The sequence below is a fragment of the Chiloscyllium plagiosum genome, chromosome 12, assembly GCF_004010195.1.
Source record: "Chiloscyllium plagiosum isolate BGI_BamShark_2017 chromosome 12, ASM401019v2, whole genome shotgun sequence".
NCBI classification, from domain to species: domain Eukaryota; kingdom Metazoa; phylum Chordata; class Chondrichthyes; order Orectolobiformes; family Hemiscylliidae; genus Chiloscyllium; species Chiloscyllium plagiosum.
In genome coordinates this window covers 57,760,008-57,777,317 of record NC_057721.1, presented here as the reverse complement: position 1 = coordinate 57,777,317, position 17,310 = coordinate 57,760,008, and the positions used below count along the sequence as shown (strand labels likewise).

General features: G+C 39.1%; 1 protein-coding gene across 2 annotated transcripts in view; it reads right to left on the bottom strand.

The window, feature by feature from the left end:
• The window catches only part of LOC122555308 (vesicle transport protein SFT2B-like), a 42,418-nt gene that overhangs the window by 14,366 nt on the left and 10,742 nt on the right, over positions 1–17,310 (bottom strand). For both annotated transcript variants that reach the window (XM_043701173.1, XM_043701174.1), the window contains 3 exons: positions 13,738–13,824; positions 4,947–5,032; positions 3,214–3,295 (listed from right to left, as the gene is read on the bottom strand). In XM_043701173.1, coding sequence (XP_043557108.1) covers positions 3,214–3,295; positions 4,947–5,032; positions 13,738–13,824 — 255 coding nt within the window. The remainder of the gene's footprint in view (positions 1–3,213; positions 3,296–4,946; positions 5,033–13,737; positions 13,825–17,310) is intronic.

Sequence of the window (17,310 nt, the reverse complement as noted above, 5' to 3'; positions counted from 1 at the left end):
TTGCTCTTCCAAGAATTTAAAAACCTCATTCTTAATGATGGATTCTAGAATTTTACCAACAACCGAGATTAGGCTAATTGGCCTACAATTTTCCATCTTTTGTCTTGATCCTTTCTTGAACAATGGGGTTACAACAGCGGTCTTCCAATCATCCGGGACTTTCCCTGACTCCAGTGACTTTTGAAAGATCTCAACCAACGCCTCCACTATTTCCTCAGCCACCTCCCTCAGAACTCTAGGATGTAGCCCATCGGGGCCAGGAGATTTGTCAATTATCACCAGTATCCTTACATACAGATGAGGAAGGACACCAGTTTGACTGGGACAACACATCCATTCTAGGACAAGCCAAACAGAGACACAGACGAGAATTCCCAGAAACATGGCATTCCAACTGGACCTTTATCAACAAACACATTGACTTGGATCTCATTTACCACCCCCAGAGAAAGAACAGGAAATGACATCACAGGAAAGTGTGTCATCACAGCAAATGACATCACCAGCCTAAGGAAACCCAAACATAAAAATAGAAAGTGGGCTACATGACCAGTGCTTCTTTCGGAGGCTCACTGAAGGTATTACCTAGTGACCTAGTGACAAAACGTCTGAAAACAAACTTTGCAGCTCAGCGAGCAAACTTACATCCAGTTACATAAAATCCTACTTCATTTACTGAGAGCAGATCTGGACACTACGCCTTAGGAAAAACATTTTTTGAGCCTGGAGGGAGTTCAACACAGCCTTACAAGTATGATACCTGGACCTCAGGGGTTACATTATAAGGAGAGATTAGACAAATTAGTCACATTTTCATGAGAATTTAGCAGGTTAAGGGGTGATCTAATCAAGGTCTTCAGGATATTAACAGGGTAGATAAAGGTAAACTGTTTTCATTGGTTAATGTTCTAGAACCAGAGCCGTGGTCTAAGAATTAGGACCAGGCCATTCAGGAGATATGTTAGAAAGCACTTCCACAGGTAAAGAGTAGTTCCTCAAATGATAGTCAATACTAATTCAATTGTTAACTTTAAATCTGAGTTAGATAACTTTATCGAGCAAGAGTATTAAGAGATATGGGCACAAGCAGGCATATGGAGTTAAGTCACAGATCAGCCATAATCTAATCGAATGGCAGAGCAGGTTCAAGGGGCTGAATGGCCTACTCCTGTTCCGATGTTCATAAATATAAAATGGTTCATCATTAATCAGGACTGAAATACAATTGCACTGTAGTCTATGACATAATAGAACAATCATTCTCCTCTTCTCTGAGAATGAAGTTATTTTGAACATAACTAGTTTTATTTGACTAAAATAGTTTCATCTGTATTGAATTAATTGAATAAAGTGATTTTAGCTACAATTCCTTCTCAGGCAATGCATTATTAAACAATTGAACAGTATGTAAATTTGAAAAACCATTTCCATTTCGATTCAACTATTGAATGTTAATTTAAAAAACAAACATTTAGACTGGAGTGTGGTAGATTACATAAATATAACTATATCCTCTTCTGAAATAACTAATTTCAAAATAGCCATTTTTCAAACAAACATTCTCTGTACCACTTCCTACCAAACTGTCAGAAAATAAAATTGCTCAATCCAATTAAAACATGAGTACAGTTTTTAAATGAAGTCATTTGGTATATTTCACTCTGGTTCTGGTAATGAGTCCTTGTTTGCTTTGAAGTGATAAATCTAACTGTAATAAATATTTTTAAAGCAATTTCTGGTGTTCCAGACCAATTATAAATAACGCAGTTATAAATAAAAGAAAATAACATGAAAGTTTAAGTGCCCAGATGAAAAAGGATGGAGCATGATCAGTTCAAATGTAGAACTAGAATGAGATGGCATAATTGCTATTGTCAAATAAATGAATGATTTTGTGGAATAACAGCTCCATAACATGTTCTGAATTTGATAATGTTGTATTTGCAGTACTCCAAACTTGATGCATGTAAATGCGGATCCCTTGATCAGTATCATTTCATTTCAGGTCGAAATGACCTGTCTTCAGAACAAATGAAAGATCATCTCCACCTAAAACATGAACTGTGTTTCTTTCCACAGGTGTTGCAAAACCTGCTGAGTATTTTAAGCAGTTTTGTTCTTATTTCAGATTTCCAACATCTGTTGCAATTGGCTCTGTAAGCAAAAATTGTAAAAGCTCAAACTGTTCAGGGGTATCAAGAGGAAATAAACTCAGCCCACTTATACTTCTTAATAACTAATTTGTATTTATACAGCATTTGCCACCATAGTAATATCCCAAAGCACTTCACAGAAGTATTCTAATATATGAAATATATAAATGAATATATAAAATATGATAACACGCCACATAAAATAGGTAGATCAGACAACCAGGTGTATGACTAAAGATATAAGTTTTCAGGAGAGTCTTAAAAGGAGGAAATGATTTGCCAAGAGGGGAAGACGTTTTGAGGAGAGAATGAAAGAGCATACGGCCTAAGCAGTTGAAGACAGCGATGGAGCAATTAAGTGGAGATATTCAAAAAGATAGAATTAGAGAAGCATAGATATCATGAAGGTTTGTTGAGTTTGAAAATATTACCAAAGAGGTTGAGATCAAGGATGACAAGTTGAAGTCATCATTGTTTAACTGAGATCCAGTGCTAAGGCAGTAAGCACACGGGCAATGAATGAATAATACTTGCACAAACTAGGACAACAGCAGGAGAGTTTTAAGTAATTTAAGGTTTATGCAGAATTGACTGGGAACATGCTAGAACAATCAACAAAGGCAAAAATTAATGGAACAGGAGTACTTGTTGAATGAGTGATGTTAAGAAAGTGGAAAGAGGTGGTCTTGATGGTGGTAAGGATATGTGACTTAAAGCTCATCTCTCAGTCAAGTACAGCAGCAAGGTTGTAAACAGCAAGGTAAAGCCAGAGGCAAAGGAGGCTACTATCAGCATATACATGGAAACTCATTTGTCACTCCTCTTAGTATGAAGAGGAACAATCTCCATTTCTAATTTTGAAGGTTGTTTAAATTTTCTGTTCTAGCTCCCTTTTTAGCCAAGATAAACAAGATTACAAATGAGAAATCATGCTTGCAGTAAATCAAAACTAAATTAAGTACTAGCTAATTACTCATAAAGGTCAGTCTGCTTTTAAATACAGAAGAGAATTAACAATAGCTCCAGCAGACAGATAATGACATAGTATTTTGAAACTTACAAGCATCACAATGGTAGCAGCCAAACGAGTAGGCTCAAACATTTTTTTGATTTGTTTCACAGGTCCCATCAGAAATAACGTACTATGATGAAAAATAAGACAGTACAATGTGTCACAAAAATTGCAAGTTACATTATTTCTGATTGAATACAAACCAATTATCATGTTTATGTGATAAGATTGCTCTTTCCTTCTGCAGTAATGGAAGTTGGAATAAATTCCAACAAAACAGAATGGAAACGTTTTTGAAACACTGCCCTGTTACATTACAAAAATTTCAAAGATCATTTCAATGTTTTCCATTCTGCTTTCAACTTTGACATGATAACTTGGTTTCCAAAACAATTTGTCAATCTGATATTTGAAACTAAACACAATATATTCAAACTGCAACCTGATAAAATCATTAGTTTTTACAAATTAGTAACTTGTTGTTGAGAAATTAACATTCTCTAACATTTTAAATTAGTATCACAATACAGAAAAACATACAAATATCAAGGCAGATCTACTTTGTGCAAGAAACTACTTAAGTACTTGATGAATACAAATCATGTCAAGTTTATTAATAATTTGTTTTGGTTAAGAACGATCCCCTGGATTAGGTTAATAAGGGAGCAAGTAGTTGAGTCAAGCAATTTAGGAAGGTCCCACGTTTAATCCTTTTTGCCTGGTTTGCTGATCTGAGCAGCAAGATATTTCTTCTGCATTAGTAATACAGTACAATTATTTCAATGTAATAAAGTAGACAGTTGCCAACTAGCTAGAGTTCCTGCGAACACCCAAACATCCCAATCATTCAAGGAATGGAAGGAACTGTATCAAGTTCAGCCATGATGCTCTTTGCATTCAAGGGGATGCCAATACACATTTTTATTAACCAAGGAAACCTAGAAGGCATACCATTGATACATCATGCAACTAGTAAGAAACCTTACAAGAAGTCTAGCAGTCGAGAGACAACTTTTTAAAAACTTTTAACTATTATTTTGCAGATCAACACCACAACAAGTTGCAAGTTTCTAAATTCCTGCTGGACCTCTAATATTGCTCATGGAATAATGCAAATCCAGTTCAAATAACAGGACCACGAATTTCTTGGTAGAACCTATTCTAACAGACTCCTCTTAAACGCAGCCCAAAGCAAGAGAATATAAAAAACAGTCTACACAAATGCAAATCAAGTGAATTCAAACTGTCTCACCTCAATTTCAAATGCTTCCCTCAGAAGTGCAACAGCATACCCAGTTTAGGGATTGAGAAAATAATGGGGAGCAGAATAGTTCCAAGTCACTAGAGCTAAATCACACAACTGGGACACTGTAGAAAGGAGCTTTATTCTGTGCCTTGTGAAACTACAATGTACATTGAATGTGAAAAATAAAAGCACTGACATCTCATTCAGTCACAATTTACAGCAAACGAATGTAACCAGAAGCAAAGACAAAAGAGATTTCTAACATTGATACACCAACAATATTGAAATCTGCTCAACATAAAATAACATCAGCAAAATGTTGAGAATAGATTTAATTTGTAATGTTTAAAGATTGAAACTAATACATTTTAAATAAGATACAAGCTCAAAGTAAGCATGATTCCCACAGCTAAAGTTTGGAACCACAACCTCAGAGTTATTTTACAAATCTGACAAATTATTAAAATGCAGCACAGTTGCTCTGATTCTACTGCAGTCGAATAGCCTTAATATTTACAATTTAATAGTTACTTACCTACCAATGGATGCTATGTTTCCAATGCTATAAAAGACAGCGAAAAGTATTAAGCCTCTTTTTGGAATCCAGAGAAAACAGACACCCTGAGAAAGAATTGCAGCAAACAAAACATTCATCAACTATCACAAACTCACACCACAATTTTATACACAAAAATTTAGGAAATAATGACAAGACAATTTTTGTGCTTTTGTGTCTAAACAGAAGTTGGATCAGTATTGGTGGAGGCATGAGCAAGTTTCAATTGGTTGTCACAGCAGAGCTAAGAATTTAAATGATTATATTATTTTACTGATGTTAAAAAAATAACACTTACTAGCAGTACAGCAAGAGCACCTTCCCTGCAAGAATTGTAATACTCCAAGATGATGTCCTGGTACATCTTTGCAGTTGCAATTAGGAACGAATAAATGAAAACAGAATGCTAGAGAAACGCAAGATATCTGGCAGTATCTAAGATAGAAACAATGCTTCTAGTCCTGAAAGAAAAGTTATATTGAACTCAAAATGTTGACGCTTTCTCTGCTCATAGATGCTCCCAAACCCGCTGCATCTTTCTAAAATCTTCAGTCTTTTTTAAAACTCAGAATCCCAGCACCTATCGCTGAGTGACAAATGTAATGTTTTCCAGCTACACCTACATCTCTAATGAACAAGAATAATCCTGAGAGCAATTTATACATTAGTCTCTACAGTTCTGTCAATGGCACACTGTTTCTAGTCTGATGGGGTTTTTCCTTCCCACCACAGAACTCAAGACACAATGAACTTGAAGCCTATTTCTGGTCAACCGTTCGGAAACACAATTTGATTACTGTAGGTGTTATACCACATTTTATTTTTCAGGTAGAAAAGACATGCTGAAGTGAGTTTTCATTCGGAATAAGAGAAATATTTAACTTGAGCTTAAAACCATAGCTGGGTTCAGAGTTCAACGGAAAGTGGAGAAAAAAAACTCTAAAGGATCCAAATAAAAACTTCAGTTTTGTCAAAACTGGAGCTACAAATAGCAATAGGTCTGCAGTCAGTGATAACATTAAAGAGATGTAGTTAAGTGCTGCTGGCTTCCAGTGAAAGTAGAATTGAAGGAAAGCATGAAAGTAATTACATCAAGTCTGAAATCTTTGAGAACACCATATTTAACTGTAGCAGAAACCACTGGGAATGTCCCTATGTACTGCAACAGGAAAGATGTAAGGAACAAAATGTTTTTCCTGTTTGGACTATAAACTGGAATGGAAGTCAGAAACTGTTATAAAGCTGAAATGCCAAGAGAATTTCGTGACTTGGAAAGATCAGATGGCAGCCATTTTTAGCTGAGCAAGGAAATGTTGCTTTTCAAAGCAGTGAGATTGTTACTTTGAAACAGAATAGCTCCAGAAATCTCCAAATTAAGGAAAGCAAGTCTGACAACAGCTCTCCGATGGGTTAAGCTGCATCTTGATCCAGAGACCGCCAAATATGGCAGAGAAAATGTCTCTCTGCCCCTTTTCTTTGTGAGAGTGAAAATACAGAAAACCCAGCAATTTTAAACAAAGTTATTTAAGACAATACTCATGCCCAGAAAATCAACTACTAACGTGCAGAACTACTATGACTTTACAAACAATATTGTCAGCATTGTTAAAAATCAAAAACTGTGAAGAACAATTTAACCCATCCTTGGGATCTCTAATTTTGCCCTGCAAACTTCATTTCCCAATCTATATGTTTCCATTCATAATGTGTATCAAATTCTGACTTCTGTCTATTTTATTTGTGAATGTGTGGGGGCATTGGAGTTTTAAAGGGATAGAGTTTAAATTGCATAATAGTCGATTAGCAATCTTTCTTTTCTCTGCCATTTGTTAAAGTTGCATGTACAATAAATTGAATTAATTTCTGTTAATAGAGTCAGATGTACAGCACGAAACAGACCCTTCGGTCCAACCCATCCACACCGACCAGATATCCCAATTCAATCTAGTCCCACCTGCCAACACCCAGCCCATATCCCTCCAAACCCTTCCTATTCATATATCCATCCAAATGCCTTTTAAATGTTGCAATTTTACAAGACTCCACCACTTCCTCTGGCAGCTCATTCCATAGACATATCACCCTCTGCATAAAAAAGTTGCCCCAAGGTCCCTTTCATACCTTTCCCCTCTCACCCTAAACCTATGCCCTCTAGTTCTGGACTCCCCAACCCAGGGAAAAGACTATCTGTTTACCCTATCCATGCCCCTCATGATTTTGTAAACCTCTATAGGGTCACCCCTCAGCTTCCGATGCTCCAGGGAAAACAGCCTGTTCAGCCTCTCCCTACAGCTCAAATCCTCCAACCCTGGCAACATCCCTGTAAATCTTTTTGGAATCCTCTCAAGTCTCATAACATCTTTCAGACAGTAAGGAGGCCAGAATTGCATGCAATACTCCAACAGTAGCCTAACTAATATCCTGTACAGCCCCAACTCCTGTACACAATACTCTGACCAATAAAAGAAAGCATACCAAACATCATCTTTATTCCTGATGAAGGGCTTTTGCCCAAAACGTCGATTTCAAAGCTCCTTGGATGCTGCCTGAACTGCTGTGCTCTTCCAGCACCATTAATCCAGAATCTTCTTTACTATCCTATCTACCTGCGACTCCATTTTCAAGGAGCTATGAACCTGCACTCCAAGGTATGAACCTGCACTCCAAGGTCTCTTTGTTCAGCAACACTCCCGAGGACCTTACCATTAAGTATACACGTCCAGCTAAGATTTGCTTTCCCAAAACAAACACCTCACATTTATCTGAATTAAACTCCATCTGCCACTCCTCAGCCCATTGGCCCATCTGGTCAAGATCCCGTTGTAATCTGAGGTAACCTTCTTCGTTGTCTACTTACACCTCCAATTTTGGTGTCATCTGCAAACTTACTAACTGTACCTCTTATGCTCACATCCAAATCATTTATATAAATGATAAAAAGTAGAGGACGCAGCACTGATTCTTGTGGCACTCCACTGGTCACAGGCCTCCAGTCTGAAAAACAACCCTCCACTACCATCCTCTGTCTTCTACCTTTGAGCCAGTTCTGTATCCAATTGGCTAATTCTCTGTATTCTGTGAGATCTAACCTTGCTAAACAGTCTCCCATGGCGAACCAAATCGAATGCCTTACTGAAGTCCATATGGATCACATCTACTACTCTGCCCTCATCAATCATCTTTGTTACTTCTTCAAAAAACTCAATCAAGTTTGTGAGACATGATTTCTCATGCACAAAGCAGTGTTGACTGTCCCAAATCAGTCCTTGCCTTTCCAAATACATGAACATCCTGTCCCTCAGGATTCCCTCCAACAACTTGCCCACCACTGACGACAGGCTCACTGATCTATAGTTCCCTGGCTTATCCTTACCACCCTTCTTAAACAGTGGCACCACGTTAGCCAACCTCCAGTCTTCCGGCACCTCACCTGTGACTATCGATGATACAAATCTCTCAGCAAGAGGCCCAGCAATCACTTCCCTAGCTTCCCAGAGTTCTAGGGTACACCTGATCAGGGCCTGGGGATTTATCCACCTTGATGCGTTCCAAGACATCCAGCACTTCCTCCTCTGTAATATGGACATTTTTCAAAATGTCACCATCTATTTCCCTACATTCTATATCTTCCATGTTCTTTTCCACAGTAAATAATGATGCAAAATACTAGTTAGTATCTCCCTCATTTTCTGCGGCTCCACACAAAGGCCGCCTTGTTGATCTTTGAAGGACCCTATTCTCTCCCTAGTTACCTTTTGTCCTTAATGTATTTGTAAAAACCCTTTGGATTCTCCTTAACTCTCTTTGCCAAAGCTATCTCATGTCCCCTTTTTGCCCTCCTGATTTCCCTCTTAAGTATACTCCTACTGCCTTTATACTCTAAGGATTCACTCAATCTATCCTGTCTATACCTTAACATGTGCTTCCTTCTTTTCTGAACCAAACCCTCAATTTCTTTAGTCATCCCTATACCTACCAGCCTTTCCTTTCACCCTAACAGGAATATGCTTTCTTTGGATTCTCGTTATCTCATTTCTGAAGGCTTCCCATTTTTCAGCCATCCCTTTACCTACAAACATCTTCCCCCAATCAGGTTTTGAAAGTTCTTGCCTAATACCATCAAAATTGGCCTTTCTCCAATTTAGAACTTCAACTTTTAGATCTGGTTTGTCCTTTTCCATCACTATTTTAAATCTAATAGAATTATGGCTGCTGGCCCCAAAGTGCTCCCCCACTGACACCTCAGTCACCTGTCCTGCCTCATTTCCAGTGCATAGGTCAAGGTTTGCACCTTCTCTAGTAGGTACGTCCACATACTGAATCAGAAAATTGTCTTGTACACACTTAAGAAATTCCTCTCCATCTAATCCTTTAACACTATGGCAGTCCCAGTTTATGTTTGGAAAGTTAAAATACTCTACCATAACCACCCTATTATTCTTACGGATAGCTGAGATCTACTTACAACTTTGTTTCTCAATTTCCCTCTGATTATTAAAGGGTCTATAATACAATCCCAATATGGTGATCATCCCTTTCTTATTTCTCAGTTCCACCCAAATAACTTGCTTGCACCTATTTCCAGAAACATCCTCCCTCAGTACAGTTGTAATGCTATCTCTTATCAAAAACACCACTTCCTCTCCTCTCTTGCCTCCCTTTCTATCCTTCCTGTAGCATTTGTATTCTGGAACATTAAGCTGCCAGTCCTGTCCATCCCTGAGCCATGTTCCTGTAATTGCTATGATATCCTAGTCCCATGTTCCTAACCATGCCCTGAGTTCATCTGCCTTTCCCGTTAGGCCCCCTGCATTGAAATAAATGCAGGTTAATTTATTAGTCCTACCTTGCCTCTGCCTGCCCTGACTGTTTGACTCACTTCTGTTCTCAACTGTACCAGTCTCAAATTGATCTCTTTCCTCACTATCTCCCTGGGTCCCACCCCCCCACTTTACTAGTCTAAACCCTCCCATGCATTTCTAGCAAATTTCCCTGCCAGTATATTAGTCCCCTTCTAATTTAGGTGCAATCCGTCCTTTTTATACAGGACACTTCTACTCCAAAAGAGATTCCAATTACCCATAAATGTGAATCCTTCTCCCATACACCTGCTCCTCAGCCATGTATTCATCTGCTCTATTCTCCTATTCCTGCCCTCACTAGCTTATAGCACTGGGAGTAATCCAGATATTACTACTCTCGAGGACCTCCTTTTTAAATTCCTGCCTAACACTCTGTAATCTCCCTTCAGAATCTCAACCTTTTCCCTTCCTATGTCTTTGGTTCCATTGTGGACACTGACTTCTTGCTGGCCCCCCCTCTCCCTTGAGGACATTCTGCACCCTCTCTGAGACATCCTTGACCCTGGCACCAGGAAAGCAACATAACCATTCTGATTTTTCACTGCTGACCACAGAAACATCTGTCTGTACCTTGGACTAGAGAGCCCACTAACATAATTGATCTCTCGCAACCCGACGTACCCCTCATTGCATTAGAGCCAGTGTCAATATCAGAAACTTGCTGTTCGTGCTACGTTCCCCTGTGAATCCATCACCCTCTACTTTTACCAAAACAGCATACTTGTTTGAAATGGGGATAGTCACAGAAAACTCCTGCGCCAACTGCCTATCTCTCTTACCTTTCCTGGAGTTAACCCATCTATGTGACCATATCTGCGACTATTTCCCCTTCCTATAACTGCCATCCATCACATACCGTTGCTGTTGAAAGTTCCTCATTACCTCTAACTGTCTCTCCAACCGTTCCATTCGATCTGATAGGATTCGCAACCAACCGCATTTATTGCAGATATAATCCACAGTAACCCATAAACGCTCCTTAAACTCACAAGTCTGACAAGAAGCGCATATCACTCTATGAAAGGCCATTTTTGCTCCTTCACACTTAATAACAAACTGATGTGAATTGTTTTTGTCATGAATAGCAGTCAGACAAATTGATCACCCTTTGAGTTCTGACAAAGGGTCACTGGATCCGAAATGTTAATTCTGATTCCTCTCCATAGATGCTGCCAGTCCTGCTTAGCTTTTCCAGCAATTTCTGTTTTGAAATTGATCACCCTAATGGTTAAGTTGATTTTTTACATGTTGTGACAGTTTGTGGAACATTGAAACTGGATTATCAGATTACTTTTCCTGGCTAAATTGCGACAAACAACAGAATTAAATATACAATATCACAGAGAAAGACCCAGTAGAAAAGTATTGAACATTGGCCACCTATGGCAGGGCAGAAGAAAAATAGGAAATTTTATGGAAGAAACCTTTGATCAAGATTTTGTTTTTATAAAGATTTTTATATGATGCCAGTTCTTATTTTGTTTAGTGGTATCCTCTGAAGTCTCCATTCCAGAAGTTTTTCAAAGACCACGAATCATGAGGAGTTTCTGGTTTGAGCGGAACATATCTAAACATTTCTCTGACTTAAACCATGCAAACCTTTCATAATATTTTTCAAATCCATTCATGAGCAGAGGTGGTGTCAAGAGAACTGGTCAATAATTGAGTGGCAGATACTATAAATTTGATGAAAATACATGACCAGTTCATAATGATTATAAACATTTTATCAGATTTCCAAATCTTTGCAACATCCTTTAAATCACATCATCATATCCTGGACAAGGCAGAGAGCATCCTTAACATTAATTAATGATTTAGCTTCTAACTCATTGATTTTCCAAAGAAGTCTTAGCTATCATTTATTTGCAAGGATCAATGCCCCTGCTGCTACATCAAAATGGTGTCCAGGTTCTGGTTTTAAGTTGTTTCACTGTCTTTGCCCATATTTGGTCTACCTCCTGGTCTTCATCTCGTTTCCAATATGGATTCTCAGGTTTTTTTAATTGTTCTCTTCCTCACCTCCATTTAGTCCTTCCTCCTCCAGAATTCAACAGTAACATAGTTTGCAAGTATATCAAATTTTGCAGTGGATATATCATTACAATTCACATTACATCTCCCAATGAATAACATTGTATGACTGTACTCTCAATGTTTGATGAGTTTTTGATGTTCTATAAATTGTGCCGCACAAGTGAACTGAATAATAACACTGAGTCAACAGAAAATCTAGAGTTCTCGCTAAGCTGTTGAATGATTTAAATTAATCAACTTTAAAGCAATTTTTAAAATATTCCTGTTTATTAGCATTGAGTTTTTCACAAACAAGGTTCAGCATGCAGACTGAACCTTTTCAGAGACAGGTTCAAATGGACCAGAAATCCAAGGAAAATGTAAAGATCAGTGAACAAGACATTTTCACGCTATCCAGCAAGAAGCATGCGGAATTTTGTTTTAATTTTGTTTTAAATCTATTCACGAGATGTGGGAAATTGTTGATGGGCCAGCATTTATTGCCATTCACCAACTGCCCTTGAAAAGTTGGTGGTTGTGTCTTTTATTGAAGCCATAGTCTTTCAGGTAGGTACACCAATAACACTGTTAGAAAGACCATGCCAGAATTGTGATCCACTGATAGTGAAAGAACAGCAATTAATTCCTCAAATCAAAATGATGTTTGACTTGGAGGTAAACTTGTTTACCCATGCATCTGCCAATCTAGTCTTTCTAGACGAGATAGTCTTGGATTTGAAAGGTGCTGTTGAAGGAACATTGATGGGTGCTGAATGGCATCATCTAGATGGTATCATCTAGCAGGCACGATTGGTACTGGATGGTGTCAAGTTTCTTTAGTTGTTTTGGAGCTGCACTAATCTGGGCAAGTATTTCATCACACTTCTGTCTTGTACTTTGTGGCTTTTGGGGTCAGGAGATGTGTTAGCCACTGCAGAATTCCCAGTTTTTGATCTCTTCTCAAAACCACAATATGGCTGGTTCCGGTCGGTTTCAAATTAAAGCTAACCCAAAGGATTGTGATGCTGCTAAATGATGGTAATACCATTATACATCAAGGGAAGATGGTTAGATTCACTGAGACAGTTATTGTCTGGCACTTATATGGCTGGAATGTTACTTGTCGCTTCTCAGCCCAAGTCTGCATGTTATCCAGATTATGCTGCATATGTACACTGTCTGTTTCAGTATCTGATGAGTCATGAATAGTGCTGAACACTGCGCAATTATTGGTGAACATCCCCAGTTCTGATCTTATGACGGAGAGAAGGTCATTGATGAAGCAACTAAAGACGACTAGTCCTAGGACATTAGGAACTCTGGCAGAGATGAACAGGAATTGAGATGACTGACCTCAAATCATCTACCTTTGTAGTACACTCAACTCCTAGCAGAGAGTAATCCCCTACCCATCCATGTTTGGACAAAGATTGTAATGAAGTCAAGAGGTGAATTACTCTGGCATGTCCCAAACTGAGAGGTTTGTAGAGCTTGCCTTTATGTTAATTTGGATAAGCTTGAAGCAGGCATATTTCATTAATAATGGCCAAGATACTCAAATGGGATTACAGTTAAAGCTGTGATAGCTTTAGTACACTACCATCCCCCATACTCAATCTCACACACCCACCTCTGCACTCATTAAAAACAAATCATCAAGTTCATTCCTTCACAGAACATAAAGCACTTTGGATATATTTGTCCCTGTTCACTGCAAATATAGTTCTGGACATTCCATATCGAAATTGAAATGAAAACAACTTCTGGCAACATAAAATGTAGTGTCTTCTAGCATGTCTAACATTATTTTGGGGCATGAGGATTCAGTAAAATTATATAGTAGTTTTTCATTTATTATTTCCAAAGCACACAGTATTTCCAAATCAACTTACCAATATGGAACAAATAATCCCTGCTACGAAGCAGGCAAGAAAGCCTTTCACTCTGGTTCCCCATCCTAAGGTGGTTCCCTCAATTACCTGCATGGGGAAAAGCAGAGTGTGTGAAAGGAAAATTTTTCAACAATTTCCAGTTATCATGGATACCTTTGTCATCTACCTACTGTACATAAATTCTAGTTAAAAAGAAAAGGTACATTATAAAAAGGATAAATGGCCTACATTATTGCTTTAATCTGACGTCATGTAAATCATTGTTGACATCTCCCTTCAGTGTAACTGAATATTTTTACAAGGAAAATTTGCTTCAGATTTGAGCATCACAGACAAAACTGACATTTATTGATCACCCATAGTCATCCTGAGGAAGCAGTGGGGGATACTCCTCTTAAAGCATCAACACATGCTTTTTGCAAGTGAATGTACACGTTGCTAAAGTAGCCTAGCAAATCGGAGTCAACTGTGGAATGGGCTTCTTCAAGCATTACTGGTTGAGGTAGAAGCTATGTTCAAAGTGAAATTGCATAGGGGAATGAAGGAAAAGGTAATATTAAAGTATGAGAATAGGATGAGCCTATTTCCTCACATTAATGGCAAAATTGATGGAGCTAAGAAGTCTACCTTATGTACAACATTATGCTTGCATCAATTATTTTCTTATTCAATTTTTTTTTTGGAAATGTATCATTGTGGATTCTGGAGGGGATAACAGAGCACCAATGTTCTGCATTCCATTTGAGCCTTTGTTTAGGTCATTACCTTCTGATCCTTGGCCTTTTGATGTTAATGATTAACACGATTTAGCTAGCAAATTTTTTTTAAAAATGTGCCAAAGGTTTTGGTTCTCTGCTGTCACTGATATCACCTTCAGGCTTAAAGATATATGTATCACAATGTGCATCAGCTGGAAACTTTACCCACCATCCCAGAGTTGGAGGATTCGGACAGTAGACTCCCTAAAGCTTTCAAAGCCCAAAATCAAGAGTGTGACAAAATAATTTCTGCATGTCCGGATGAATGCAGCTTTAATGTTAAGAAGCTTTGCAACATTCAAGATAAGCCTGTTCTGGTAGACATTGCTTGCTAATTTTCTTAATCAAGAGAACTAATTTCACTGAATCAATGATCATTCACAGCATTTGATTACATTGTTGCCTCTCACTGCACTAACATCAAATAGTTATCCCATAAAGTTTAGAATCTATACCACTGATAAGCACCACTGGTAGCAATTCCCTTGATGTGAGAAACTACCTGAAAATCAGCATTAATTCCTCTTCTTTCAGCATTGTTTTCACAGAAGTGTAACTCTCATCTGTCTTATGCTAGCACTGAAAAATTCGACATACAAACTTATTTGAGGTAAGTGAACATTCTAGTCTCGGAAATTCAAAAACCAAATCAATTTAACAGAATGAAAACAATTTAAAATTAACATGATCCCTCCTTCCTTGCAGCATTTAATCTTTGCCAGCTCATTTTTGCTCTACTGCTTCCACTGAGTAGAAAGGCTGCCTGAATAGAAAATGATGCAGTTTTGCTCATTATTTGACAAACATGCAGTGAATTTGAAAACTCCATCTGGCCCATCAACCCACACAGAGTATCAAAGACTTTACCCATATGTTCAACTATCTGAAAGCTCTGAAAAATGTTTGTCACCCCAAATAGTTCATCAAGGCCCCATTGTAATACTTAGTTGCATGATTTCAACTTGAGCTTTCCAGATTTTCTGGAACATGCAAGCCAGTTTATTGCACAATGCAATCCAGAGTGTGCAGGGATTGGCATAATGGTAATATCACTGAGCTCAATCTAGAGGTCCAGGCTAATGGACTGGGGACATTGGTTCAAAACTCACTACAACATGTTGGAATTTGAATTCAACTAATAAACCTGGAACTAAAAGCTAGGGTGATAATAATTAATGGTGATAATAAACCATTACACATTCTCAAAAAAAAACTTGGTTCACTAATGGCCTTTAGGGTAGAAAATGTGCCATCTTTATTTCCAGCCCTACAGATTACATTCAACAATCAATGTCCAACTTTAATTTTTGATAGGTATGACTTCAACTGGTAGAGAATTTTCTTCTAGATTCCTATTGGCAGGATTTGAACCTGGAACATCAGCTGAGAGTTCCTAGATTGATAGTCTAGTGATAGGTTAGAGTCCCACCATAGGTGGTAAAATATGAATTCAATAAAAAGCTGGCTGAATAGTAACCATCAGCCATTGTCGTTTGCCATAAAAACCGCTCTGGTTCACTAACCTGCCATCTCTATCTGACCTGGCCTGTGTGTGATTCCAGGCCTACAACAATGTAGTAGGCTGTTAACTGCCCTCTGGACAATTAAAGATGGATAAGAACTACTGGTCTAGTTTGCGACGCCCATATCCAACGAATCAATAAAATAAATTCAGCTGCTTTCGCGACAATCGCTTCACGTCGTGGTTTGCGATACCAATCTGATGCTTGTCTCACTGCAGGCGGGTCTCTCAATTATAGTCCTTTATCTTCTCCCATCCACCTCTCACTCTACAGTCTTTACATCTTGCAGTAAAACCTTGAAGTAACTCTGTTCTCCTTTTTACCAAATTCCCACTTAGAACAACATTCCAAATATATTCAACTGACCACTGTCTCACTTGGAGAAAGTGAGGACTGCAGATGCTGGAGATCAGAGCTGAAAATGTGTTGCTGGAAAAGCGCAGCAGGTCAGGCAGCGTCCAAGGAACAGGAGAATCGATGTTTCGGGCATAAGCCCTTCTTCAGGAATGAGGAAAGTGTGTCCAGCAGGCTAAGATAAAAGGTAGGGAGGAGGGACTTGGGGGAGGGGCATTGGAAATGCGATAGGTGGAAGGAGGTCAAGGTGAGGGTGATAGACCAGAGTGGGTTGGGGCGGAGAGGTCAGGAAGAAGATTGCAAGTTAGGAAGGCGGTGCTGAGTTCGGGGGATTTGACCGAGACAAGGTGGGTGGAGGGGAAATGAGGAAACTGGAGAAATCTGAGTTCATCCTTTGTGGTTGGAGGGTTCCTAGGTGGAAGATGAGGCGCTCTTCCTCCAACTGTCGTGTTGCTATGGTCTGGCGATGGAGGAGTCCAAGGACCTGCATGTCCTTGGTGGAGTGGGAGGGGGAGTTGAAGTGTTGAGCCACTCAAGTGTTGGGTTGGGTTGGTTGGTCGGTCCGGGTGTCCCAGAGGTGTTCTCTGAACCGTTCCGCAAGTAGGCGGCCTGTCTCCCCAATATAGAGGAGGCCACATCGGGTGCAGCGGATGCAATAGATGATGTGTGTGGAGGTGCAGGTGAATTTGTGGCGGATATGGAAGTATCCCTTGGGGCCTTGGAGGGAAGTAAGGGAGGAGGTGTGGGCGCAAGTTTTGCATTTATTGTGGTGGCAGGGGAAGGTGCCGGGAATGGAGGTTGGGTTGGTGGGGGGTGTGGACCTGACGAGAGAGTCACGGAGGGAGTGGTCTTTTCAGAACACTGATAGGGGAGGGGAGGGAAATATATCCCTGGTGGTGGGGTCCGTTTGGAGGTGGCGGAAATGACGGCGGATGATA